The sequence below is a fragment of the Orbicella franksi genome, chromosome 13, assembly GCF_964199315.1.
Source record: "Orbicella franksi chromosome 13, jaOrbFran1.1, whole genome shotgun sequence".
NCBI classification, from domain to species: Eukaryota; Metazoa; Cnidaria; class Anthozoa; order Scleractinia; family Merulinidae; genus Orbicella; species Orbicella franksi.
In genome coordinates, this window is record NC_138157.1 from 20,871,306 (window position 1) to 20,898,520 (window position 27,215).

At 40.0% G+C, this 27,215-nt stretch overlaps 2 protein-coding genes across 5 annotated transcripts in view; one reads left to right on the forward strand and one right to left on the reverse strand.

Moving 5' to 3' along the window:
* The first annotated feature begins 1,545 nt into the window (after window positions 1-1,545).
* Window positions 1,546-10,899, forward strand: LOC145465982 (uncharacterized). Of its 4 annotated transcripts, none has more exons than XM_081449758.1 (9): window positions 1,546-1,827; window positions 2,608-2,702; window positions 4,445-4,628; window positions 5,106-5,255; window positions 6,158-6,397; window positions 6,944-7,093; window positions 7,756-7,992; window positions 8,471-8,632; window positions 9,618-10,899. In XM_081449758.1, exons 1-9 carry the CDS (start codon window positions 1,788-1,790, stop codon window positions 9,686-9,688), a joined length of 1,329 nt encoding a protein of 442 aa, XP_081305884.1. In that variant the 5' UTR covers window positions 1,546-1,787; the 3' UTR covers window positions 9,689-10,899. The 4 variants fall into 4 exon arrangements, 3 of the variants coding, with proteins under 3 accessions (XP_081305884.1, XP_081305885.1, XP_081305883.1); XR_014041752.1 differs by having other exon boundaries at window positions 1,772-2,702; window positions 9,618-10,346; window positions 10,412-10,899; XM_081449759.1 differs by having other exon boundaries at window positions 1,772-3,972.
* A 1,958-nt stretch (window positions 10,900-12,857) lies between these two features.
* Window positions 12,858-27,215, reverse strand: part of LOC145465958 (pre-mRNA-splicing factor ATP-dependent RNA helicase PRP16-like) — a 20,401-nt gene continuing 6,043 nt past the window's right edge. Inside the window, exons 6-26 of the mRNA XM_081449728.1 lie at window positions 26,606-26,791; window positions 26,195-26,356; window positions 24,477-24,626; window positions 24,194-24,274; window positions 23,696-23,857; window positions 23,100-23,246; window positions 22,376-22,474; window positions 21,966-22,077; window positions 21,528-21,590; window positions 20,720-20,875; window positions 20,461-20,561; window positions 20,231-20,277; window positions 19,022-19,184; window positions 18,098-18,262; window positions 16,683-16,831; window positions 16,155-16,209; window positions 15,677-15,811; window positions 14,583-14,708; window positions 14,201-14,296; window positions 13,682-13,800; window positions 12,858-13,501 (exon numbers count right to left, since the gene is read on the reverse strand). Of these exons, the coding sequence (XP_081305854.1) occupies window positions 13,429-13,501; window positions 13,682-13,800; window positions 14,201-14,296; window positions 14,583-14,708; window positions 15,677-15,811; window positions 16,155-16,209; window positions 16,683-16,831; window positions 18,098-18,262; window positions 19,022-19,184; window positions 20,231-20,277; window positions 20,461-20,561; window positions 20,720-20,875; window positions 21,528-21,590; window positions 21,966-22,077; window positions 22,376-22,474; window positions 23,100-23,246; window positions 23,696-23,857; window positions 24,194-24,274; window positions 24,477-24,626; window positions 26,195-26,356; window positions 26,606-26,791 (2,547 nt within the window). The 3' untranslated portion in view covers window positions 12,858-13,428. The remainder of the gene's footprint in view (window positions 13,502-13,681; window positions 13,801-14,200; window positions 14,297-14,582; window positions 14,709-15,676; window positions 15,812-16,154; window positions 16,210-16,682; window positions 16,832-18,097; window positions 18,263-19,021; window positions 19,185-20,230; window positions 20,278-20,460; window positions 20,562-20,719; window positions 20,876-21,527; window positions 21,591-21,965; window positions 22,078-22,375; window positions 22,475-23,099; window positions 23,247-23,695; window positions 23,858-24,193; window positions 24,275-24,476; window positions 24,627-26,194; window positions 26,357-26,605; window positions 26,792-27,215) is intronic.

A 27,215-nucleotide genomic window follows, 5' to 3' on the forward strand; every position in this document is an offset into this window, starting at 1 on the left:
AATAACTTCTCTTTGATGTTGCCCTCAGTTAAAACCTGTGTAGAAAAAAAATTCATATATTTGTTAACTGTGAGTACTTATATCTTCGTGAAAAAGGTTACACTATATTGTTAATCAATTCCGTGTTAATCACAATTTTCACAAAGTTAACTTGTGTCTAATCTAAGAGAACAATCATTCATTTATTTTTTAACATTATTCTAATCACAGTGGAAATGCATGATCGTCAGTAAAATGTCACATGCCGAGTAAATATTTACGATATCAACCCTTTCCACGGATGCAATAACAGTGTGGAGATTCATATCGCATCGGATATGGTCCTGATAAAAATCTTTTTTCTTAGCAGGCTTTCCATAAATAAGCCTGACCTTTTATTTTATTACTTTCGAGAAGAAATATCTCTGCAGCATATCTGCCTCTTCCTTGAAGATACACGTAAGTTAATTTAACCTTGAGCCTTTGTAAACGCCTTCCTTGTACAGGGAATGGCCACCCTATCATCAGTTGCAGCCCACTGGCCTTAACAGATAAATTTTTTTCCCCAAAATATGCATCACTAACTATTGAAAAGAGTGGAATGGTCAGATAGTATCAGATGGATGGTTCGAAAAAATAGAACAGTTTGCTCTGAACTAAACTTTAGTTTTGCAGTTTTTTTACTGTAGGAGTTTAACCGGTTGAGAGCAAATTCAATTTACCCTTTATGTGGTTAAGATTTCTTTATTGAACGAATATTTTATTTTGGTGAGGGGGAAGCTTGAGGTTACCAAACGTAACTTATTATTTTAAAATACGGCTGTTTACACGTCGAAAACCCTCCGACGAAAGATTTTAGCCATTCTTTCCCAAATATTTCAGAAATTGTTCATTATCATTTCTGTATAAGTGAGGCAAAAAGATCTTTATCAGAGCCGTAGCTTAAAACTGGCAAACCGAGGCACTTGCATCAAGTAATCAAGTTGTTTTTCGTTCTCGTTGTTTTAGGTTTATAGTCATTATAAACACTCTAAATACCTAGGAATTAGAAGAGACTTCAACCATGAACATTTTAATATTGCCTCAGTCATATAGTTTTTTTTATTTCATGGACATTGCCTCAGTCATAATATCTTTCTCGCTACGGCCCTGTTTAATTCGCTATTTTCGTTTTGTTTTACTTTTCACACTGTTAATTTTTGTAAAGCTTCCGTTCATTTTAGTATTTACTGAATGACGCTTCGCAGTGTAAGGCCTGGTTCGCACCAGTGACTCAACGACATCAACGTCATAACGACATATAGTTCTTATGTCAATAATATGAACATTGACATTAAGACAAGTCATGGAAGAAAGCAGGTTTTTTCCTTATGTCGTTGTGTTCACCCATATGATGTCATTATGTCAGGATGTTCACACTACAAACCTGATAACGACATAATTCCTTCTTATCGTTATGTTGCTAGTGTGAACTAGGCTATAGAGTTTGTATTACAAGTAAGGCCTATCGTTCACACTAGCGACATAACGATCGACATAAACATAACGACATAAGAAGGGCGTTAGAAGTGGTTATGTTTGTAGTGTGAACATATGACATAAAAAACTGATATTTTCTTTACGCTTTTATGTCCATGTTCGCATAGCGACATAGTATGATATCTTTATGTCATTATATCGTTTATGTCTTTTTGTCGCTAGTTTGAACTAGGAACAGATCTCACAAGGTAACAAGCTGCCTTTTTAGTTTAGGTTAAGGATACAATTGCGTTTTTTTTTTTGGTACAGGAGGTGAAGCATCGTTGAAAATGAATTCACTGACCGCACAGTTGTGGCTGGCGCTTTTCAGTAAGTCGGCTGAAGTCATAATTGTTTTTTGTTTCAGTTTTTGTCTCCATGCATGCTCTGTTTGATCTATGGCTATTTTTCTATGGCTGCTTTTGTTGCATGTTTCATTGTTGTCGCCGTTTATATCGTAATGGTGTGTTTTGCCGCAAAATCCCCTCCGGATGGACAGGTGGATTGGACAGACTAAAGGGTTGGGAAATTAATTCATCCATAAAAATAACTAGTGCAAGCATGTCACAGAATTCTTTAAACCTTAAAAATTTCGTCACAAAACCGACCAAACTGACAAATAAGAGCTACAGTGGCTGAAAATTAAAACTGTCAGTTCGGTCTACACCACCCAACACAGTATAAAGATATTCTTCATTTCTTCGCGTTTCCTTAAAGAAAATGCTTTTTGTACAGAAGTGCTTTTGCTTATACTGTAATAACTGCAATCGTACCTTTTTGGGAAGCTTCGGTAGCGTATCAATCGAGTTTGATCGAGCCATGATTCGTTTTTTAGTGCGATGCAAGTCTTGCTAAGATAACCAAAATCAGACCAAACGAGCCCAGCTGATATGCCACTGAGGCGCCACAAAAAAGGTACGATTAGATATTTTCCGGTGTTAAATTCGGCCATAATATATAAATCTGGCCTTATCATGTCAGCGACATCACAAGCTATATCAGACAGTAGACAAGTTTTCGGATTGGTTGGTTATGAGTTTCTGTTGGTACAACAAACCAGTTAAATGTGCGAAGGTAAGCGTAATATGTTTTTTTCTGTTCTTTTCCAAGGTTTCTTCGTAGTCAATGTCACTAGCTCTGGAAATATCTGTCGGGAAAGTTGTGATGTGGAATTCGTCAAAATAGGATGCTTCAATGACAAGCGGGTAAAAGCAATAAGCTATCTTAACTACCAACCCTTTAAGTGCTGATATTCATAATTGACGAGTCTTAAGAAACCAATTAATGAGTGCTAACGTCCATTTATAACCGCGCATGTTTTGTCTTCGCGAGCCTGGGAGGTAAAACTGCCTGTAATATATCCAAAAGACTTATCGCTGTTTTTAATGGGGGCACGGTTGGTGTAAAGTGCCATTTGGGGGAAATTTTTAATATTATCTGTCTCTTTGCCTCTTCTCTAAAATAACTGTCTCTTCATGTTTCTCCACGTAGTCACGTACGGTTACACTTTCTTCCAGATTTTGATTACTTCGATAAACCTTCATCTAAAATTTTAGACTTCTTACAGGTACTGATGATGTATGTCACTGAAGGTTTAATCACATGCGCGCATATGAAGGATCTTTCCCTAACAACTAATAACTTAAAAGATTGTTGTTATGTTTATCACGATATTTCTGTTGCTAACCATTTTTTATCACTGGGGCTAAGCTTATACCTAAGATCATCTGATACAACATTCATCTGCATTTACAAGAAATTATTCACAAGTGAGAAACCTTGGCTTAAACGATTCAATTCTACGAAATTGTCAACAAGAAACAGCACCCAAGTTGACACAAAGGCCCCAGAACTAAAAATGGATTGATATATCTAGAGAGTACGTCAGACGCAACTGATTTCCTTAATTGAGTTCTCATCAGGTAATGCAGTTTTTGGCAGTTGGAAAATCAGCTAAAAGCATATTCGTAACTTTAAATGTCATAGCGGGGCCATGATGTCCCAAAATGGGCGGAGCAAAATGCATCAGTTGCATTATCACGTAGGAAATCACGGAACTAGCTCAAGGCTATACCCTAAACTGACCCAGATCAAAAGTAACGAGAAAAAAGTAAAACAATTAAGTGCGGGTAGCTACAGAGATATTGTTTTCATTGTAAATCCTAATTAAGATTTATAATCAATTAACACTATTTCAGCTTTATGGAAACGGTTTGACATGTTTACTAATGATAAAAGTTTCTAGAAGCTTATGGCACCAATGACCATAAAATCCCATTTCCGATATTTTCTTATTTTAAACGCAATTAAATTACCGTAATTCATCTTGTGACACCAACGTTATGATAGGAATTAGGTGTGTAATGTGTTCTCTGAACATTTCTGTTTTGTTGTTAATCAGATTTCGCGCAAAATGGCGTCATGAAATCCAAAAAATGTCAGAAAAGATGTAAGGATGCAGAAAGTGTGGGAGAGGTTCTTACAGCACGATAGTTCAAAAACTGTAGCCAACCCTTTAGAGTGACTAAAACCTATTTAGCTTTCGTATCAACGGACGCTTCGTTCCCTTCTACCACCATACTCGCTTGCAGGTCTCCTGTTCGTCACGTGGTATTTGCATATAGGAAGAAAATCCCTTCACTCAAGTAGGCCATTTGCCAGTTTCTTTTGTGTCTGCTTCAAACTCGGGGCGTCCTCGTGGCTAGGAAGACTGTTTATTTTAAAATGGGTTCAATGTCCTCGATTTCCATAAAAAAATTATCTCGATATGAGTAGATTTGCACAAGACTCGATTTGCCTTACAGAAGTAGAGGGCAACTCGGAAATGACGTATGACCTTGTTAGTCGTTATGTTTGGGAAATCTTCGGAAATGTTCGTGAATTAGTGTTGACCTAATGAAAAAACTTCGTCCATGCATATTCTGAAATAATCATTGTATACCTGCAGAATATTAAGAGGAGAGCTCTACCCAACTATATCTACCAGGAGCGTGATAGACGGCTCACGAAGAACTACGGCGGGAGACGGATTGAATGGAATAACTGGAACATGTATTACCCGGGATTCGCTTGCCGCTGCGCACAAAAGGCCAAAGAGTTAGGATACGATATTTTTGGTCTTCAGTTCTACGGTAACGTTGTTTAAAATTACTTGATTTTAGGCTAATCCATGGACTTACATTTAGATTCAAATCAATAACATTTCCCCCTATTATACAGGAATTTTGCAGGAATTGTCTTGTATTCTATCACTGCAATATTACAGAGAGTTTTTGTGTTCTTTTGATGAGTGGAGAACATGTTGTTTAGTCGTCTCGTTCGCGTTTCACCTTTCGATGTTGTTACATATGTGCTTCTATAAAGTCTCTTTCAATATAAGACCGGCCTTTGTTGAGACGCAAACTCGGCTGCTTCCAACAATAATTAAAATCCTGTCCGAAAATAAGGCTTTTGAAAAAAGTTAGACTCTTCCTGTTACAAAGGTCCACCGAGTTCGTAGGTGTTCATCGCTGCCTTCTGGAGAGGGGTTTTTGTGTGGACAATGTTTATACCAGGTTATTTCTGATTTCTGTTAAATTTGAATTATGCCATTTTCTTCTGTCAACCAGGAGAGTGTTGGGCTGGTCACAGCAATCTGCACAACTATGCAAGATATGGTTCTGCTAAGAGTGGCTGTATTCAAGACGACTACCTACCCTGTCAAAAGAATTCTCGCTATTGCATGGGTGGACGTTATCGCAACATGGTGTACCAGATTGGTAAATATCATGTTTAAAATAGTAATAAATTATCAGGGCCAGCTCTTTTACTTAAGGACGATCGCGCCTCTTGTTACTGCGCTTCCTTACTGCACACGTAATTCTCGTACTCCACATCAGCATACTTTAAGCGTGCGCTGAGGAAGAAATATAAGCAAGTATAGGCTTGGCACTGGGTACGCTAACTTCGCCTGCAATTTACTTTCTTGGATGTTCTGTGATCTCCATTTTTCTTTCCGTAGATCAAATTCCTTCCCTTGTTCCATTTTAACACAAAACAGAAAGATTCTGTACGCAAGAAGTTACAAATATTTCGCCTTTTCTGCTCTCTTATGACCGAAGCTTTCTTCCAAAGTGGATCAACAAGACTAATATGAATTCTTTTCAAGGCAGTAGACGGCGCGTGAGCCGATTTAAAGACAAAGTTGCGTCAACAAACCCATTTGTAATTAAAATCAGTTTACTGCAGGAAAGCAATAAACATGTTATTTTCCAGCTTACTGTCCGGCTTACCTCGGGTTTGAAAATGCTGCCCTCAGCCTGTGACCTCGGGCAGCATTTTCAAGACCTCGGTCACAGTTTTTCACTATACGGAATATGTTATATTCCGCAAATAACATATATGGTGTCACCAAACTCGTTTTTGAGTAGTAAGCGCTTAAAGCTAAAATTAATAAGGGTGTTTTTAGCGGGTCGTATTGTAGCTATGGTAACCTGTTATATAAAAGGAATGACCGTGACGTGTTTACCAATGAATGTGTTTTTGTATGATACCATTATTATTGTAGTATCACTTGTTAAACAGTGGTGGTATTCATCCTTCAAAGTATATATAGCTGTTAGAGAAGTGCTGAAAACTGTTGCCAGCCTCCTTAATGCCCAATTCCTTTCTCTTGCCACAGTGGACACGAGCTGTCCTCAAGTTCCTTTCGAGAAGGTTGGCTGTTTTAATGATTTCCATATAACCTCAGCCAGACCACTGCCAGATTATCTCTTCAATGATCGGGACGACAGCATTGACAACTACAGTGGAAGACGAGTTGACTGGGTCAACTGGGATGTATATGTGCCTCAGTTCGCCTGCAGATGTGCAGCGGCAGCCAAAGCTAAGAATCATACATTCTTCGGCATGCAGTTCTATGGTAAGTGAGAATTGTTTGCGGCATATTGATAAAAACTGTATGATGAACATTTCTAAAGTAGGAAACTAGTATCCCACACAGGGAAAAAATATATTAAATTAAACCAATCTAAGTTATGACCTACAACAAATTCTAAATGCAAATCATTGTCTTTAATTTGCCTGATTGTATTCTAAAGGATAGTAATTTTCTATTTTGATCGAGATCTGTCATAAATTTATTTTTGCTTTTTAGTGCAGCCTTTTGATAAAAAAATGAATGAATGAATAAACGAGAGAATGCTTGAATAAGTGAGTGAGTGACTGAGTGACTGACTGACTGACTAAATGAATGAACGAATGAATGAACGAATAAATGAATGAATGAACGAAAGAATACTTGAATGACTGACTGAATGAATGAATGAATGAATGAACGAACGAAGAATGAATGAATGAATGAATGAATGAATGAATGAATTTATCAACCAATCAATTAATCAATTAATCAATCAATCAATCAATCAATGGATCGATCAAACAATCATTTTTGTTTTTGTTGATACAGGAGAGTGTTGGAGTGGCGGAGATAGTAACGTACTATATGATCGGGATGGTGTCAGTAAAAGGCTCTGTGTTGACAAGTGTTACCAACCTTGTACTGAACAAAGTAACTTTTGTTCGGGAAAAAACTTTGCGAACTACGTCTACAGAATAAGTAAGATTTTTATTTTTACAATGACTGCTGAAATTCTCGCGCGTTCACTGGCTAATTTTGATTGTCAATAAGCAGATAGACCAATGAATTTATAATTTATGCGACTTCCGCCTTTTTGTTATTACAAAAAACAAACTGACGTCAGCTTTTCATGCGTCTGTCCTGTTATTGACAATGAATTCCATCATAACATCGTCAAAGTAGTCTGCGGATCAACTCGGCTAAGTGACCCATTGATATCAGTTATTTTGTCTGTCTGTCTGCCTTCTGTCTCCCTGTATGTATGTCTTCCTTCTCTCTCTTCGTTGGTCGATCGATCTGTCTGTGTGCCCGCCTGCCCTCTGACTGCCTGCCTGCCTGCCTGTCTGTCTGTCTGTCTGTCTGTCTGCCTGCCTGTCTGTCTGAGCAAAACTCTGTGAACTACTTTCACAGAAATAGCGAGAGTACAAGTTGTTTTCTTGAACAAAAATTAAGAACCTGATTAAGAATTAACCTAGGTAGCGTAATTTGGCAGTAAACACCATTTATATAAGAATCTAGGGAGGCTAAATTGAAAAACCCTAGGTTGTTATACGCGGGGTTTTTTTTCTGTATTTCTTCTCCTATTTATTTGTTACGTAGTCCTTTTCCTGCTCATTTGTTGTTTATTACTTTTTCTTTAGAGGACGGTTCATGTGAAATAAATTTCACTCCTGTGGGTTGTTACAAGGAAGACGGAAGCGACCTCGCCATGCAAGAGATTTTCCACAATGAAGTGTCGCCAGAATTGCCGAACTTTGATGGAAATGTGCTTCCGGATTCTAGTGACGACTACATAGCCGCATTCCCAGACTTCCTTTGTAAATGCGCAAGAAAGGCAGCAGAAAATGAGTGGGGGTATTTTGGAGTAAGGGAACTCGGTGAGTTACTGATAAAACAAATACGACTTTAGGAGAATGCTCGTTCAAATGAGTGTGAAAGCAGTGTAATTTAAACCGGTTAAGTCTGCATTCGAGCCAAGTGGCCCATGCATAAGGCCCGGTCTCTGTAGCATAAAGTGACTAGAAGTATTTCTACTCCCCGCTGAATGAAATGCTAGTCCATCATAGGGTTACCAACCCATTTATACACCTGGGTGGAGAGGGGCACTGTTTAAGAGTAAAGCGTCTTACCCAAAAACACAACACAATGTCCCAGGCCGGCCAGGGCTCGAACCAGGACTACTCGATCCGGAGGCGAGCCCACTAACCATGAGGCCACCGCCCCTCCACAAAGTCCTCAACATCTCTGGTTTTTGTTCCTTATCACCAGTACCTTTTTATTTAGCAGAACTTCACAATTGTACGGATGTTACCGATGAAAGTAACATTTCTTCTGTTATTTCAAACCTCTATTCAGGGCTTTGCGTGCGCAGCAGCCCTACCATAACGAATTACAACAAATATGGACCATCAGACCAGTGTTTTGAGGGCAACGATGGAAAGGTGTGTGCCAGTGGATCGATGTTGTGTGGAGGCAACCAGACGGCGGCTAACTACGTGTACAAGATAACCCTTCCAGGTGCGTATTTTATCCATACTTCATCTTCTACTGTTCAGGAAGACCTAGCTCAATGAAGTAACAACTTCTTTCCCAGTGCGTTGTCTTTCCCATTTTGGTAGAGATCCCTTTTTGATCAGCGCCAAGAATTGAGACTCTGGCATTAGAAATGATTTTAGCGTGCTTAGAGTACTCACTTTCGAACATACTTGCTTTGCTGATCGGACAAGAAGCCATACTTTCTATATAATTGTCTCGGACGAGAATCACCAATAACTTCATGAATGTTTTAAACGGTGTTACATCTCCTCGTGTGTTCTCTTACCGTTACGTTATGCCAGTGGACTTTAACTTTAACTTAACCTATGGATTAAAACCTCGAGTCGGTGGCATCAAAATTGTCACTGTTTACAGACGATCCATTTTCCAAGTTGAGTGGCTCATAGCCACTGTGACTATCTATTAACTTAGCTTGATTTCCTGTATTAGTTTTAATCACGCGCTTAGTGCTTAGCTTAACGTTTAATCTTTGCACATTTTTTTTAAATATAATTAAATTTTTGTACATTCGTTTAGCGAGTTCCCTAATTCCAGAACACTATAAAATAAATAATAATAATAATAATATTTAATATTTCTAAGGCGCAAATTAACATGTGAATATGATCAAATGCGCCTAACAAACCAAATGAGTAATGTAAATTAAACGATATGCTATGAATAGTGTGATTAATTTAAAACTAATTATTTACAATAATTATGTACATTAGGCTAAGGTAACGAGCTAAAAATTAAAATATTAAAAACAAGGGATCTAGTAAAAATGTATAGAAAACATCAAGAGCTATTGAAACGCTTTTCTAAATAAAAATGTCTTCAGTTTGGACTATGTGTATAAATGATTGACTGACTGGCTGACTGACTGATTGATGGATTTTTTATTTGATATAATGGCTGATTGGAATGTTGGTTTGTTGGCCTCTTAGTTTCCTTTCTGTTTAAACAGGTGCTGTTGTGCCATCGAGCGACATGGCTCAGGAGGACCAAGATGAGTTTTTCAACCCACGCTTTTTCTAAAACACCAGTCGAAGTCGTCAAACAACTCGAAAATCAAATGTACTGGAATGGAAATGGACAGAGTAATGGACCCGATAACTAGCTTTAGATTTATGTAGATCATTTAGATACTTAGATACTTTGTCGATATAAGAGGTTATAATGAGACTTATGGGGCAGTTTAATATTTCACTAAAATCATGTGACATTCAGAAAACTACTCCTCTCATAGGACGAGAAAATCTGTTAATCTTTGATGTATAGACATTCTAGAGTGAAATTGTCTTCCTTGTTTCCTGTAAAACGCATACATAGACAGTACGTAGTAGTCATTAAAGGATGGCCCTGAAAATATCTTTTCAAACTCAATGCACTACCAAATGCGTGCCCAAAATTAGGTCACGTGGATTCCTTTTGTCCACTCATGTGGTGACACACTGCTGCGACCAGTCCCTACACGCAACAAGTCGCGGGGACAAGTCCCATCGTCAACTAGCTTGCCATTTTTGTCAAAAAATCGTGTCCCACGAGTTCAAATTTGTTTGACATGAAGGGACAAGTCTCTGTGACTTGTCGCTCAAAATGCTTCGTGTAGGGGTGGCGAATGGTCCTTCAAAAACTCTGGGTCTCGTAAAATTTTAGTCGAGTTTTACGGTTCTCGCAGTCTCGTTTTTTAGCGGTTATGTGCGTCTCGCAGTCTCGATTTTTCTACGAAGCTATCTCGGAGTCTCCATTTTTCACAAGGCTAAGGGTCTCGAAGTCCCAATTCGTTCCTTTATCAGTTTTTATGAATGACGTCTTCTCTTCACTTGATATGGAATTTCAATGAAGCAACTTACAAATTTTCCGAGAAAAAGTTAATCCTAACTTCTCCTAATTGTCTTAATTCCACAAAAAGGTACAAAACCTACCGCAACGTCCGTTTTGGCGCCAGAAAAACAGTTATTTTTCTCTAGGATATCATAACGTAGTGTGTTATAGTCGAATTTCCAGTTCCAGTCAGTTCCAAGAAGCTGGCTTAAGGTGGCCGAACATAGTTTTGAAGAGCCGCTGCCTAATTTACCATTACTTTAAAGATATTTATGCTTTGGCGCCCGTTTTTTGTAAGAGTCAACGTTAACCACAGAAGGGTTTATTCTCACATTTTGGCTAAGGTGAGTGCTGTTGCCATGGCAACGGGGCTGGTTAAAAACAAGGCTTAGAAAATGGTTTTTGTTTATTTAAAAAAAATTCAGTCGTTAGATTTTTTTCATCATTGCCCACTATGAATTGACATTAAATCCCTTCTGTCAACACTGTTCTAATAAAATTTTGACATAGGCGACTTTCGTAATTCGCCGTAAATCGTTTTCACTGCATGTTCTGTATTATTAAAAATTCCCTATGTCAAAATTCAGATTTTTTGCGATAGATCATTCGCGTGGTTTCTGAATGATTTTTTTGCCAAATTTCTTGAAATTCTAACGACTGGATCGTTAGAAATCGGCAAGTTTCTGCAAAAGCAATCGGTCTCAATTTTTCGAGCAACTGCGCATGCGCTGCATTTAACTGGGTTCTTTCGGTAACAAAGAAAAAGCTGAGAATTGCTGGGTTCTTTGCGTCGTTACCTTTTCTAACATAGCTTTGTAATAAAACACTAAAGGCATCAGTACACTGCGTTCAATAATGGAGAAAAATAGCGCATATAGCGCGGGTGTTGAGATGATCGCTCTATTGAAGGCATGTTTGTTTTTCAATCCTTGTGCGCGCGCTGAATTGCATCAGCGAAAGCGCGCGCGAAAACTGTGTTCGGCCACCTTAAGGCTGTACAAGCTCATTCTGGCTCTCAACTTAATCTGGGGTTCGAATTTTAAGAGTCTGAACGTCTCGCGCCCGCACTCAAAACACTCACTCACACAGTCTCGGTCTCGCAATCTATAAAGCCAAAATGTCTCGGGCTCGCAAAGAAAAACGCTTGTCTCGCCGTCTCGCAAAGTCTCGCATTTACCATTCGCCACCCCTTCGTGTGAATTGATGGGACAACAGCTCCTGTGACCAAATTAAAATAAACCAATCGTGATAAGTTCTCATGATTCCTTACGAATTCTGTTTTGAAATGGCGGCTCAAGACTCGGCTCGAGAGGACGCTGCTGATGTCAGAGGCGGAAAAAGTGTTACCATCACAAGAATTCTCATAGAATTTTACAAATAAAAAGTCGACAATTCTGTTATCCGCAGACAAGAAAATACAAGCACTTCAATTTAAAGCAACCCTTAATTTCGACTTGGTGCTCCAACCTGCTTTTGCGAATTTTGGTTAGTAAATATTGCTTTCTTTAATTGTTTTAGTTAGCTCTAAGCAAAACATTTAGCCCACACTTGGCCCCACTCGTCAAATCAAAGCGACTCACAACTACAATAAAAGCTGTTTTTGACTTAGTGCGCAGCATTCGCCAGGTTTACGGTTTCAGGGGTACAACATTTCTTTTTGTCAAAAAAATGCTTATTTAATAGAATGTATAAATCAAAATGTATCAGTGCGGCAACAGAAACTAAACAGAAACAGCGACCAACGATCAAGTTGGTCACAGATCAAACCTGGTGACCTTTTGGAAAAAAAAAAATGGGGTTTTGGATGCACCAATCGACAGTCGTTGATTAACTGGCCGTTGTTGAGAGGTTATTAGGGAGCTTAAGCAAACCACGACGACGACGGCAACGAGAACGTCACTAAACAAAAGGTTTAATGGGCAAAACAATAGCTGTGCACGTGCGTTATAAATCTTTCTATATTTCTTTGCCGTTCTCTGCAAAACAACAACGTGAAATGACCAAGTTCTGCGTCGTCTACGTCGTCGTATTTCCATTTGGAATTGAACGCCGTCGTTGCATATTTAGCTTATAAGCACGTTTTAAGAGCCATTGGCAGACCGAGCAGATCTAGACAATCGCGAATTTCGCTTGTAAAATAAATATATTTTTTACTAGGCGTCGTCCTCGGCGTCGTCCTCGGCGTCGTCGTCGTCGTTGCTTAAGCTCCCTAATTGGCAGTAGTGACGCGCTTCAGTGGCCGTTGCCGTTATGGAGGGGTGGCCAGAGTGGAGAGGTTAAAATAAGAGTCAGTATCTGTACCGTCCGCCGAGACAAAATAAGTGGTCGTTGTCGAGAGCGAGGTGGCCATTGTAGAGAGGTGTTAAGAAAGAAACAAGGCTAATAAGACGAGCTGTACATTTTATTTACAACTTCACAAAACATATTTAGCATTCACATCTGAATGACACCGTGTAATTCGTCGCGATGCTGCTCATTCTCTTAATTCGTTAGCAAGTTTTATAAATGTGAAGAAGAAGGACATTTGGATGACCGAAAAGAAAGAAGAATGATTGATTTGGCGTGATTATACATGTAGTTTGAAAGTAATTTACCTACAATCGCTCTTAGCACTTCGAGACGGTGTTGTTCCTGCTACAAGTAAGGTATTCACGATGTAATGACATTTTTTATGTAGTCCGACTGATAGATGAGTGCATTTCAAAGAACGCTTCTTTTCTTTGGCTACAGGTCTAGAAGACAAACTCCAAATTTATCTCCGTGAAGCAAGGGTGACAACTTCACGTCACTGGCTTTGGCACAAAGCTCGAGATTTTTGTGATTCATTTTAAGTTCTTCCTCGAGATTAGTTCAACTCTGACGCAAAACGAAGAATGGTGAAATCTCGATCGAACACTACTTCCAAATGTTCCGGTTTTCCAATGGAGAAAACGATTCCTTTGTTGTTGACGCTACAGTCCAAATCTGAAGGGGGTGCGGCGCGGAGTAGCAGGAGCTTTACGCCCTGGTGTGGCGATCTGTGACCTGTGATGTATGGCAAAAGCAATACTTTAGTGTAAGACTCGAAACTAAGACTAACATTTTCTTCATGTACTGTTTTAAGATCAGATAGTTAATTCTCGTTTCCTGCTACTTGAATTTGTAACAAAAAGGTAAGGAGAATCGAAGATTTCATTATGGGGCTAAGGGCCATCATATACTGACCTGACGGACGGAGTTTCTTTGGCCAGCTTTTCCTCTTCTCTCGCCTTCATCTGCGCACTAGCGGCCGCCATTTCCTCTTCCATCGCCGACAAATCTTCTCGAGCACGCTTTCTTTTCTCCTAGTGAACAAGCAAAACGACCACAATTGACACAGAAACCTGTAAAGCATAGGTCTCCCAACGGCTCCTCTAGGTTACCACAAATTTGTTGAAATTTGTTTAACGGACATGGTAATATGAAATGGTTCGTCACCAAAAAGCTGCACGCTGTAGTACCCATATAGTAGTGTAGTATATGTTTGTCTGAAGCAACATCAAATTGTCAAATGGTCCTGTTTCATATTATGTACTTGGTATATTACCTTCAGTTACATTTGACTGCTTAATTTACCAAAAGTCCTGGCGAAAAAACGTAAGGCGACCTGAGATAAGCTACGGTAGCTTATCTCAGGTCACCTTAATACGTTTCTCGTGAGGACTTGAAGCTGAATGGTTCTGTTTACAGAACAAAAGAACTCACCAGCCTGGTTTTCGTTGATTCTTTGACAGTGTAAAACATAGGTCCAAGCTCTGCCAACCAATTACCGTCCACAGCAGTGACACACTGCATGTATTCCTGTGTCGATGAGATGAAAAATACTCAGTTTAAACGCAAGCCACCGGTTACTGACACAAAACAAATCCTTGTATCAACCTTTTTGAAAACAACGTACAACGGTTTTTAAAGAGTCCTTAATGAGAAGATTCAAAGAGATCATGCGTCTAGCACATCTTAGTTTGCATTTAGGTAGTTTTATCAGGTCCTATTTGTATGAGCCCTAAATTTTCTTAGGCGTCTTTGCGATAGCTTACTTAAAAAAAATAAATAAATAAATAAAATAAAAAACATGGCATTTTCTTACCTTAGAAGTCATGACCAGTTCATGGTAGACAATATAATCTGGTGTGTATCCCATGCCAAACAGTGCACTGGTGGGGTGAAGATGACAGGGCATCCCTGTTCTCATGTTTACGTATTCTCCGATACCCTGCAGGAAAATGGATTAAAATGGCCAGACTGAAACCAAGCACGAGCTCATGTTGTTTACAACAGAGTACTTCAACATGATGAAAACAATCTGCACTAGAGGAAAGCCTCCCAGATGGATAACTCTTGCCGATAATAAACACCCTTATTATATGGCTAGCTCCGTGAGTGGGCAAGATGAATCAAATCCTGCGCTGTGATTGGCTACCCGAGCGGGCAAGATGGAGCTAGCCTGCCCGCTCGGGACTACCCGCCGTCTCCCGCAAGAAAAATTTCCCCGAAAGCCATATAGTAAATCCTTTATTGACCAAGCTTGTTCGGTCGAGATGGCTGGATATTGGCCTCGTTCTTTTTTTGCGAGTTTATGGACCTCGACTCCGTCTCGGTCCATAAACACGCAAAAAAAAGAACTTAGCCAATATCCAGCCATCTTGACCTCACACTTGGTCAATAACTCATACTCATAGTTCCCCTTATATTATCATGTCTTCTGATTATAAGCCCCACCTCTCCCCCCGGCCTTATTGTCATACAGTGGAGCTTATTCCCATCTTATTTCATTACGATATGTGTTGTAACTGTTGATCATAATTTGCCTGAAGAAGGTTAAGAAGGTTTCGACCAACTCGGAAAGACGTCTGTGTCAGGATAGTGGTGCATGACACCGGAATTTATCCCGGTTAGCGACTAGCAGTATTTCTACTCCCCCCCCTGGATGGGATGCTGGTCCATCGCAAGGTCAACCCCAGCAGTAAATTCCCCGGTACCCATTTATACACCTAGGTGGAGAGAGTACTGTGAGAGTAAAGTGTCTTGCATAAGAACACAACGCAATCACCACGGTAGGGCTAAACACCAGGGCTGAGTCCAGCGCGCTGACCATTAGCCTTCCTAGAGGAAAATTATATAGCGTCTAATCAAGAGAGACGGTTTGAACTCTTACCGGTTCACGTATGTTGTCTTTCTCACCTTCAATCTGGCAGCTTGATGAAAGTAGGACGAGCAGATACATTTTCTGATGACGTCCCAATCATTTCCACAGGACTTCAGCGGCATCTTCTGTTGTATCATGATATCTTTTAGCTGCCCACGGACTTCTCGAACCTGAACAGGATTCGATCAGCTTTAAGGAGCTCGGAATACTGGTTTAATATATGTTAAAATCTTTGAAAACGCTTTTACAGGGATCTGTTTTTACTTGTTAATACTAAATCCGAATGAGAAAACATTTTAAATGTTATTGCGCAAAAAGTCCCTTGTCCTTTCTAGCAATAACATAAATGATAAAATAATAAATCACTACATTTAAGTATCGAAGTGTTTAACACTAGGAAACTGAAACAAGCAAACAAATATTGTAAATTGAACAGAAACTTGTTAAAAATCCCAACTGGTGGCACATTGCACAAGACAAAATTTCTAAACGTGTGAACAAAAACAAACTCACTTTTCGCATAGCTTTGATGTGAATAAAGTGCTCGCTGCACCACTGGGCTGAGTAACTGTTAAAAAAGTACACAATAATATTATACTAAAAGCTAGGAAAGAAAATGCATAAATATTAGTGGAATGACAACGATGTATGTTTGCGTTTTCGAACACACTTTTTCACAACCCACCCTACCTCGTCTCACCATTACTGCATTAGAACGAAACACTAAAATTACAACCTGAACCAGCCATATAGATATACACAAAGCCTTGTTGTAAAAAGTTCAAGATTCATCTGGGATCCAACAAAGCAAGGAAAATACAGCAAACCAGGACAGAACTTGAAATTATTGAAAGTTTAATTGCTTCATGAAACACGTGGGCTACTCTAACCAACAGAAACCAACATGCTGTCTTCTCGGCCGATCGCCGCTAAACAGCCACCCCCTAGAAACAGAAGTGCGCGGTATCTTTAAGCATCGCATTACAATTTGCTTAGTTCGTTTTTCCTACTTCCTACAAATAAAATAACAAACTGACTTACTTGTTACTCTTCCACTGCATATAAACGTTAAGATACGTCAAGTGATCGCTCTCGGGTACAGCGAATTTCTCTCTAGCCGCGTCACTCTCCTCTTCTCTGCCTTTTGGACGGAAAAAGATGGCGGGCACTGACAGCATGGACACTATGGTCTGTTGAGAGATGATTAACGCCTTGATCGTTACTCATGCAAACTCTGACAAGACCGTGTTAGCAAGAATCGTGCATGTTGAGGTGAAATACTTAGCCTATTAAAGACTGCTTATCAAAGAAAGCAAAGCTGTAAGGCGAGGGGACAAGTGCAGTTGTTGGCAAATCTCAATTTAGGGACTCACAATTTCGGTATTATCCAATTCAAAACTAGTGCAAGTTCCGGGTCACGCAAGCATGAGGCAACATTAACATTCTTGCAATTTTAAAGTGCACCTAACCCCCCAATTTTTTTTCGCTAAAACGAATCCACTTACTGTTTAAACTAATTCTGCGAAAAAATTTTGGAATTTGGTTGAATCCTCAATTTTCTATGGCCCGCCAAAGTCGTGCTCGAGATGTTTCACGACCGCGTTTTAGGGAGTCTGGGTCGAGCAAGGTTGTGACGTCTACCCAGGAACCGAATAGAACAGCCCTCAGTCATTTCTCTTTGCTTCTTTGGACGTCGTAGTGTAGAATACTCGCTTTTGTATATTTTAGCCCTAAAACGCCCAAATTTTCGCTAGAAGATCAAGATGTCTTCCTCCTCAGAGTCAGAGATGAGTTTTTATTCAGATGACTCTGATATAAACTTCATACCTGAAGTGGAAATCTTCTGGCTTTAAGTGCACTGAACAGATGGCCGAGTTCTTCGAAGGCTCCCACTTCGCTCCTTTTGCTTTACAAAGTCCACCCACTTTTCTCGTCTTTTTTTCGCTTGTGGCCGATCGTCACCAAAATATGGAATACAGTGAAGCGCTATTCCATTTTCTAAGTCTGGGGTGTTGCTGCAACCGCCTGCAACACACCTCGTAGGCATTTTAGCTGCAAATTCTTCACGAGCAACACCGCCACTACAGTGAAATGACTAGCGGCGAAACACGCTTCGTTCCTGGGTAGACGTCACAACTGCCGCTGGACCCATTCCCCCCAGAACTCAGTCGTGAAACAAAATGGCGCCGATTTAGGGCGATTTTCGCGTTTTCGGCGGGCCATAGCAAATTGAGGATTCAACCAAATTCAAAAATTTTTTCGCCGAATTAGTTGTAACAGTAAGTGGATTCATTTTAGCGAAAAAAAAATTTGGGGGTTAGGTGCACTTTAAACATTTCACTGGACACAATTACTGTCGGCTTAGTCAAGTCTCCGAGACAAGACTCTGACAGAAATAGCATTCAAACGTTTCCCTCTCCTCCCCGTAGTGTAAACAGTGGAACAGGTTTCCTTACCAGTGACTCGTCGCTACAGTCCATATCCACAGCTATGATCACCATTTTGGACAGGGCGGGGTCCAAGGGGAACTCTACCATCTGGCGTCCCAGGGGGGTGAGGCTTCCTGTGTTGTCAAGTGCACCCAAAATCCACAGCTGATACATGGAATTCAAAATGTTGTCCTACAAGTGAATGCAGTGATGAAATGTTTTTCCTGCCGGCTAAGTTTACGAAAGAGGCAGGAAACGAAGTTCTTACACACTGAATGGGGGACCTGGGTTCGAATCAGGATGTCAGTTTCACGCTCGAGTCACGTGATTCAGTTTTTCTTTTCTTGCCGGACAGTGCAACAGTTTTCCCACCCTCCCACCCTTTAGCGAGTTCTTGCCTAAAGTTTATAGAAGTGTATCAAGGTTTGGGCAGTTTTTTCCTGTTGTTGACTCCGATTCTGTTATCGTTGTGATGTTGATAGAATTGTCAACAAAGGGCTGTTGCATTGTCGTGTGGCAGACAAATGACATTCAGTGTGTGAGAATTTATTTTTAGGAGCTCGGCAGACATTGTTCACTGTGGCTTTTGTTCGAGATTCGATCCACATTGATGCATGAAACCAAGAATAGGCCATTTCAAAGTTATCTTGGGTTCCTGTTTCAAGATGAGTCCTCGTGCTAAACCTTTCGTATGAAAATGAGTTTGATTTGCAAGAACATGAACCTGTAGGTGGGACACATCTTCATATGAATGGTCTCGCACCAAGATTGGTTATGACACAGAGGCAAAAGGCAGCTCGGAAATGCCCTGTCAGAAACACTACAAATATTTCTGCAAGGCAACATCATCAGACCGTTGAAATGTTCCGGGTCGGATCTCAGACATTTAATTCCTTCGCAATGAAATGAGCGTGGGAAGCAAGACATGTATTTGTAAGGACGGCTGCTTACTTGAGGCGGCGGATCCATGAAGTGGAATTCCAGCAGATTTTGCACTCCGAGGGACTTGAGAAGAAGGACAACATTGGCCAAGTTTGTTCGTTGGATTTCTGGCACCGTGGACACAAGCAATTCGTTTTTGTAGGAACTCTCCGTGAAAAGCCGAAAACACTGACTGAAAACAAGACATACGAGACAAGTATGTTATTACAAAATTAATCAAATTTATAACAAAATTCTCGCACGTGATTGGCTATCAGCAGCCCGATTTGAGCATTAATTGGGCAGTGTACGCGTCATGCTTGTAACTGGACAGTACGCGTCATTTTCCGCGCGCTCTTGCGGTGCACTTTGTTGAGTAAACTGCTGTGTTTTTCAGCATTCATAACGACGTTTAATCGTTCAGCGCTCAATCGATGGTTTGTTCGTTTCTCGAATTTTGCCATAGTTTTGATTAATTGGTAACAGGCCTTCGCGTCGTCCAATTCAGTCTGTAATCATACTCGTGATTAACAAATCGGGCTCCCGCTTCGCGGTCGTCCAATTTGTTATCACTCGTATGATTACATGCCGAATTGGACTCCACTCAGTCCTATTACCATTTTTAATGAATCAATGTATTGGAAATGAAGAACTTACGCCACATAATTCATTGCAGACGAAATACAAAGGAAGAAGATCGGGCAAATACGTTAAATTTACAAGATAAAAAAGGCAGTCTGGTTTCAGTAAAACAGTAATTACTGTGTGAACAAAATGTTGGATTTCGTTTCTCCTGAATCAACGTGAACCAGGGGCACCCAACGGATCGTATCGGCTAATTATCTGTTCGGAAGACCTTTAATCCCCTCTGACTTTCTGAAGAGAATTGTCACCTCGAACTTTCGTGATATGAGGAATTTAATGTCTGTTGTTTTCGAATTGTAAAAAAATGTCGTTTTGGGTACCGAAAAAAGGTCAGCTATCATTTTCGGAAAGGCGATAAGACCTAAGGTTTTGGGGGAATGGACAAAAAAGCCCTAATAAATTCGAGAATACTCAAGTTCCCCTAGAATAACCGAACAGATAAATTTTTTTTAGCGCAACCTAAAATTAACCTACAGAGCTTTAAAAGTACTCCAGATAGCCTAAAACAGCGTTTAAAAGCATTTGAGAGAAAACGGTCGTTGGGTGCCCCTGGTGAACACAAGAAACGCTATCTTTCTCTTGTACTCAACTCACCCAGGCCCGGTCCTGCCTGCTCGGCCAGATCTCTGATTCGCATTGGCCTACAACAAACAGGCAAAACTCATTGTTCCAAGATCAAATTAACTTTCATAACTAACTAATGATTGATATTTTTGTCTTCGTAGCATGCTGCAGCTAGCCTTAGTCTGTAACATAAAACTCCACAGTGACAAACACTTTTAAACAAACGAATAATAAATGGGTAAAAGTGATTTGCGAAATACCTGGCTGATGGGATACACTTGTAAGGCGTCCATACCAATCTTAGGATTAAACACTTTCAGCTTGCAGTACCCAGAATCCACCACAAACATGATTCCGTCCACTGAAAAATAAAACAAAGAAGTTGTGTTTTGGGCGGTTTTCGCTTGAGTATCGAAGATAACTCGCCTTTGGTTTTGCGCTACTCCGCTAGACGATTAGCTACCTAAATCCTTAAAATCATATAAAAGTTTTACCGGTAAAGTATACAAAAATGTAAACCTGTAAGCGAGGTTTCTGCGATATTTGTTGCCACTATGCATTTCCTGACTCCGTCTGGCGCCTTTTGAAATATCTTAGCCTGCAAGTCTGACGGCAGCTGCGAGTAAATTGGCAGCACTGCTAACGGAGGGGTTTCGTCTATCTCGTCCAGTCGCTCTGAAAACAAAAAACAGAGGCAAATGTCACTAGAAGAGCTACCGTTTTGTGTTTGTCGAGCATTGGTCACAGGTCTAGCAACAAACAAACACGATCCAACCAATCAAAGCTGTCGTCCTTTCAGCCAATCACGTAAGAATCCTATACCAACCTTCATTAGCTTACGTGAATTTTCCCGCGTTTTTCACCAGTAACACGTTTTTCCTTCAAGTTTTACAAGTGTTAACTGTCTCACTGCTGCCATAGTGTTTAACTGTACAATGACCTGTATCAACCATTCCTACCCCTTGCTACCTGGCGAAATTATTGTTATGGGGTTCCTTGTGGTACTGTTTCCTATGATGCACTAGGAAGCAAAACGAGCTCACGTTTGTGTTTGCGCAAAGGAATGTGACTATTTTATCAGAGTTCAACGGCATTCTGTGAAGGCGGATTTCCACTATCCGGTTATTTCACGCTTGCGTCCGCGGAAAAAAAAGTTGACCCACATTCAACTTTTTTCGCAGTCGCAAGCCGTCCATACATCTGCTCATTTCATTTTACGCAAGTAAAACCTTTAAAATTCACACCCGTTGACGGGCGGAAAATAACGCGACAGCGGAAATCTTTTAAGCTCATAGATCAGTGAAGTAATTGAAAGATGGTTACTAACCTGTAATAAGATCACAAGTGACTTCAATATCCTCTTGACCAGGCATGAAGATCAAAATATCACCTGCAACGCAACAAAATGTATGTGAGTGCAAGGGAATCATTATCTAAGCAATATTTATTTCAGCACAGAGCATTTTGAAGTGCCAATCTTAGGGTGCATTACACTTGTGTTGACTTAAAGGTGCACAACTCACAACGCGTTCCAAGGGCAGATTTCGAAAAGACAGCCTCATTGAATGCTAACGCTGCCGTAATATCTGCTACACTTTCCCCAGAAAAGGGACGAATGGCTATGGAATAATTATTGATTTCCCATTATTCGATTCAGAGGTCTAATGTATACCACATCGCGCGATCACAATCTCAAATTGAAAAACTAAACAAAAACATCAGCTTCACAGCTTTTCAACGGAGTACGTAACTAAGCAGTACATACCTTTGGCAGGGGTGAGGTGGATTTGTAAGGCCTGTTTGACAGCGCCATCAACATAATCTTCAACCACGTTCTTACTGAAAAGAATATCCACGGGAAAAGTTCGGCCTGGAATCTGAAATTTAAACGAAACGCGTTATTTCATTATAGTGCTACTTTTGCTTCTTCAGGGCGAGAAAAGCGGCATTTTTAGCTCATCACAGTGCATATGAGTAGCCTGAGACCGCAATTACGAGCTGAGGCTTTGCGAACATTTATGATAGGAATCGAAAACAATAGGAGTTCATGATCAGTCTCACGAAGATCAAAATTTTGCCAACAGCGAGAACTATTTCTCCGACCAGCAAGGTGGGTAATTTAGGTTTAGCAGGACACGTAATGATAAAGCAGAGATAAAACATAACAACGCTTACCTGAAATGTTGGAACATTGCCAAAGAAGTCGGCAAATTTTTGAGCATCCATCGTTGCGGACGTCACAATGAGTTTCATATCTCTTCGACGAGAAATTACCTGAGTGTGTAAGACAAACCCGCTGGTCACTTATTGTATTAAAATTGTGGACCACGTACAAGTGATTTCTTTACGTCAACAACTAAAACCATGACACATTAAACTAGCATTCGGTGGGCGAGGGTAAAAAAAACTGGAAGAAGGGAACAAGATAACTGCGCAGGTAGAGAAAAACTGCTACACTGTATCTATTTGAGCATGATTGAGAAAAGCTCAAAAACATACTTAGATCACATGATACAGAGCTATAACGTCTAGAATGACTTGACAAATGGCAAGATAACATTAGTGAAAGAAGGATGACTAAAGAAGGCGAGGGTGAAAATAGTTAACGCGTATCTTGTGGACAAATGATAAGACGCAAAGCTGCCAGTTGCAAATTTCTTTCAGTTCAAACTCATTATAAATTCTTGAAAGAAAATGGATTTACATGTAACTAAATATAAATAAATCGCTTTTCTAACCGACTTGTTAGAGTTCATACATGTAACTTTTACAATGTATATAATAAAATTGGTAAACATCCTGCAACTCTAACGTGAGGTCAAAGTTGTAGGCAATTTTCTGTGAAATTGCTAGTTTTGGTTCGATTTTTTTGCATAAAGCAGGGAACATGACATCTCACCTCTCTTAACAGACCAAACAGCACATCCGTGTTGAGTGATCTCTCGTGAGCCTCGTCCATTATAATAACACTGTAATGATCAAGATCTGATTCACGGAGTGACTCTCGCAATAGAATACCATCTGTCATGTACTTGATAATAGTATTCTAAAAATAACATGGAGGCAAACTATTATTATTACATTTATTATTCAAGTAAAAGAAAAGAATGTTCGCCCAGAAAAACCAATTTTTTTTTTTTTATCGTCATGATTTGACACGTCGATCTATCTTCGAAACCTCTCTACAAAAGTTAAGTCTGTGCTCGACTGAGACAACTAGCCCATCACGGCCGGCGCTTATCTCTGGTTTCCGTGGCATTAATCGACTAGGAGTATTTCTACTTTCCCTGGATGAGATGCTAGTCCATCTCAGGGTTAACCCCAGCATTAAATTCGCCGTTACCCATTTATACACGTGGGTGGAGTAGCGTGTCTTGCCCAATAAGGCAACAACTTGAACCTGGACGGCTTGATCCAGAGTTCAGCGCAATAACCATTAGAGAGGCTCAACCAAAGCAAGGAAAACTATTTTCAACTGAGCTGTAAGTTTCTCACCTCTGAAGTGACATCTTCAAATCGAATGGCATACCCAACTTCTTCACCAAGTTTGCAGCCGAACTCTTCGCTGACACGCTTAGCAACGGACATGGCTGCCACTCGACGAGGCTGTGTACACCCAATCATGCCATAGTTTGTGTATCCGTCTTCGTGCATATACTGCAAGGTCAGAGAAGCAGTCATTGCTGATTCAAATACATCAAATAAACAGCAGCAACAACAAATTTCACATATACCGGCCAGGAAAAGCCAATTATTCACGAGCCGAGTTCATCAAGACAAATTCAGTAAATATCGAAATCGCAATTTGTGGCATTGATTCTGTGGCAGTCGACTTCACTGGAAGCGTGCATTCATTTCTTTATTGAGTTCCAACCCCTGCAATACAAGACTGAACTATGTGAAAGCTACTGATTTCTCTGTGAAGACAACAAAACTTAGAATCCCAGACTAAGTTGACACTCAGCTGGAACCCAAAAGAGAGTTCACTCCTACCTGAGTAAGTTGCGTTGTTTTCCCAGACCCCGTTTCCCCAATGACAATGACAACTTGATTGTCTCTCACAATGTTCAATAGCTGAGAAGAAAGAGCTGAGGTTTCAGTTTTCTACACGATTATGATAATAATAAAAGATGCTTGCCCACAAACTTACACATGAAGCACTAGAATACTTGGCTCTTTTCAACTCTCAACAGGGATCCAGTTTTGAGACGTAGGATAAAATCCCAAGAAATTCAAATACATAAAAATGCGCTATCGCATCAATTGAGTGTCTAACCTCTTCTCTGATGGCAAATATGGGTAAATACTGTTTCTGTTCTCTGAGTGATTTCTTAGCAGCAAACTCGCTGCTAGCTTCACTTTTGTCTTTCATGTGTTCAGCAAACTTTTGGTTATCCTTGTAATCTTCTTCACCTCCTTTGGTGTCCTTAAACAACAATCAAAATCAGTGAGAACTGTACATGTAATTAACCTGTTTACTTCCAAAAAAAAGATTAACAGCAAATTTCTCCTCACAATATTCAACATAATTATTGTCAAACAAAAAGGTGATGGGAATTCGTCACTAATTAAAGCATACCGCATTGCTGCAAAGGAAAGCTCTTGGCCTTACAGTTATATCTTGATATGTCGAAATTCGATTTAAATAAAATATTTCCCTGGAAAAGGGATTGTTATGCTCTTTCTCTGCTTGTGTATTGCTTTATTCAGAGAGGGCCTAGGACCGACAGGGGAGATATTAGTACAATGCAGTCGACCCCCCGTGTAAGGGTTTCGCATGGATCACAAGACCTACCAAGCCATGTGCTTGTCATTGCGTCCCTGTTAGTCTGCGGTGCAACACGTGTTTTCGTACTCCCTCCTCCTCCCCAGGTCCTATCCACGGTTTTCCTTTCAAGTATGTTTTAGTGTATGCGTTTTTAGTGCCACACCTTTACTGGGCCAAACTTCTTATGAAAGATTGTTAAGGAAATTTGATGTTTGAATAAAAGCGGCTATGGGCCTTTGCCCATAGCCATATTAGCCTAATCATTTGATGTGTGTTATTATAGTAGCCCAGTAAACAGAACTCAGGCAAGGCAGCACTGGGGTGTGTTCTTTTGGGGTGGAGTAAAGGGCATAAAAAGTTTTTTGCCTTGTTCCTGTACACTCCAGGTCCCTTCAACATTTGTTAGTCACAACCATATTTGGCAGTCATGTGATTGAGACCTCAAATGGCCTAACTGTTGAAACATTACTTGGAATGTACTAATGTGCAAATAGAGTTGATGTGCAGATTTATTACAATTTGCATTGTTAGAAGTTTTTTGACTTCAGAGACGCATTTTTTTGACACTCTGCTAAAAAGATTTTCATTTGTTTGTGTAAATCATAACCCCATTATGATAGTGGAGAATTTATCGCTTCCTAATTCAGAAAGACTATTTGACCGTTATCTTTCTTCAGCTCTAGATTTGCAGTTTAGATCATTTTTTTACCAAAATGAGTCAGTTCAATTATTGAACCAGAGTTGCAATTTAATAAATTGACGTAAGTTTTCCATGTGCCTGAAAGTCTGTGGATCCGCATGGCGATACTGTAGCCTCGTGGATCAACAGCTACTTTGACATTGTTATGACAAAATTCATTGTCAATAACAGGACAGACGCATGAAAAACTGAATCAGATGTCAATTTGTTTTATTACGACAACAAATTGTCAAATTGTCCGTTCTCGCTTGTTGACACATCACACAAATTATAAATTCATGTGTCTGTCCGCTTATTGACAATGAAAATTAGCCAATGAGTGTGCGAGAATTTCTGCAATTATCGTGAAAATAGAGCATTGTTCTACAGTCCTATCCCTCAGGTGTGGGTATATTGCAATTGATATGGTCAAGAAGTCTACTTGCAAATACGGTCAAGTGATGACTTTGCAGCCTGTAGTTTCAAGTGTACAAAACTTAAGATCTTTCAGATCCTCAAAGCATTACCAATAAAATGAATATAATACCTCCTCCTCTTCCTCTTTTTTGACTCCCAGAATATTCCCAAGTTTTGTTCCTGCCAGCTCCCAGTGTTTGTGTTGGGCTTTTTGTCGCTCTTTCTGTTCCCTGTGTACACGGACAACATGACATCCTTTTCTTGAAATCATGGCCATGTCTGATGTAGAATCCTAAAACAGGTTAAAAATTACTTGTTATGCTGTGGTAGTCATCTATGGATAGGGACTATAAATGTATATGAGAAAACTAATGCACAAACGGCTATTTATATAGCTTAATGATGCCAAGCCTCCAGAAAGATTTATTTTTATGTGTTGATACAATGCAGACCAACAGATGCTTGTGACACATGTACAGTATATCCTATACTATATCGTATATAGCCTAAAAGACAGAAATATACAGTAATAGTTATGTACCTTGACTGGAATAACTGGTTCTGGTTGTTTTGTGAAGACAATCCGTCCATCCAGGAAAGGCGGGACTATGTTATGAACCAGGAGGTGTACTCTCGCTTCCTGGTCATCTTCAAAATCATCATCAACCTCCAACTTCTGCACTACGCCACTTGTCAGCATCCTGTTAGTCTCCCACAAGTCATTATCCTGAAAACGAGAGTTGGACAGTTTAATTTGGCATTGGCAATTGGGAAATGAAGGATCGAATGGTGCAAACTACACGCAATAATATTCATTTTCAACAGGATGCAGCTTGTCGACAGGCCACTAACACTGATGGAAGCTCTACTGCAGCAGCCAATAACTCCATTTCAATGATTTTGAACAACGTACTTTAGTTTGCAATACATGCATGGTCAAATTAACATGCACCTACTGAACATCATACATGTGCAGGTACAGCGGAACCCCATTTACACGGTCACCAACAGGCCATGAACATTTGGCCTTGTTAACAGGGTGGCCATATTAACGGGGTAAGGTCAAATCTCACAATGGGTCTAAATTGAGTGACATCTTAACAGATATATCACAATTGCACTTCATCTAAACAACTGTTCTTTAGTAAGAA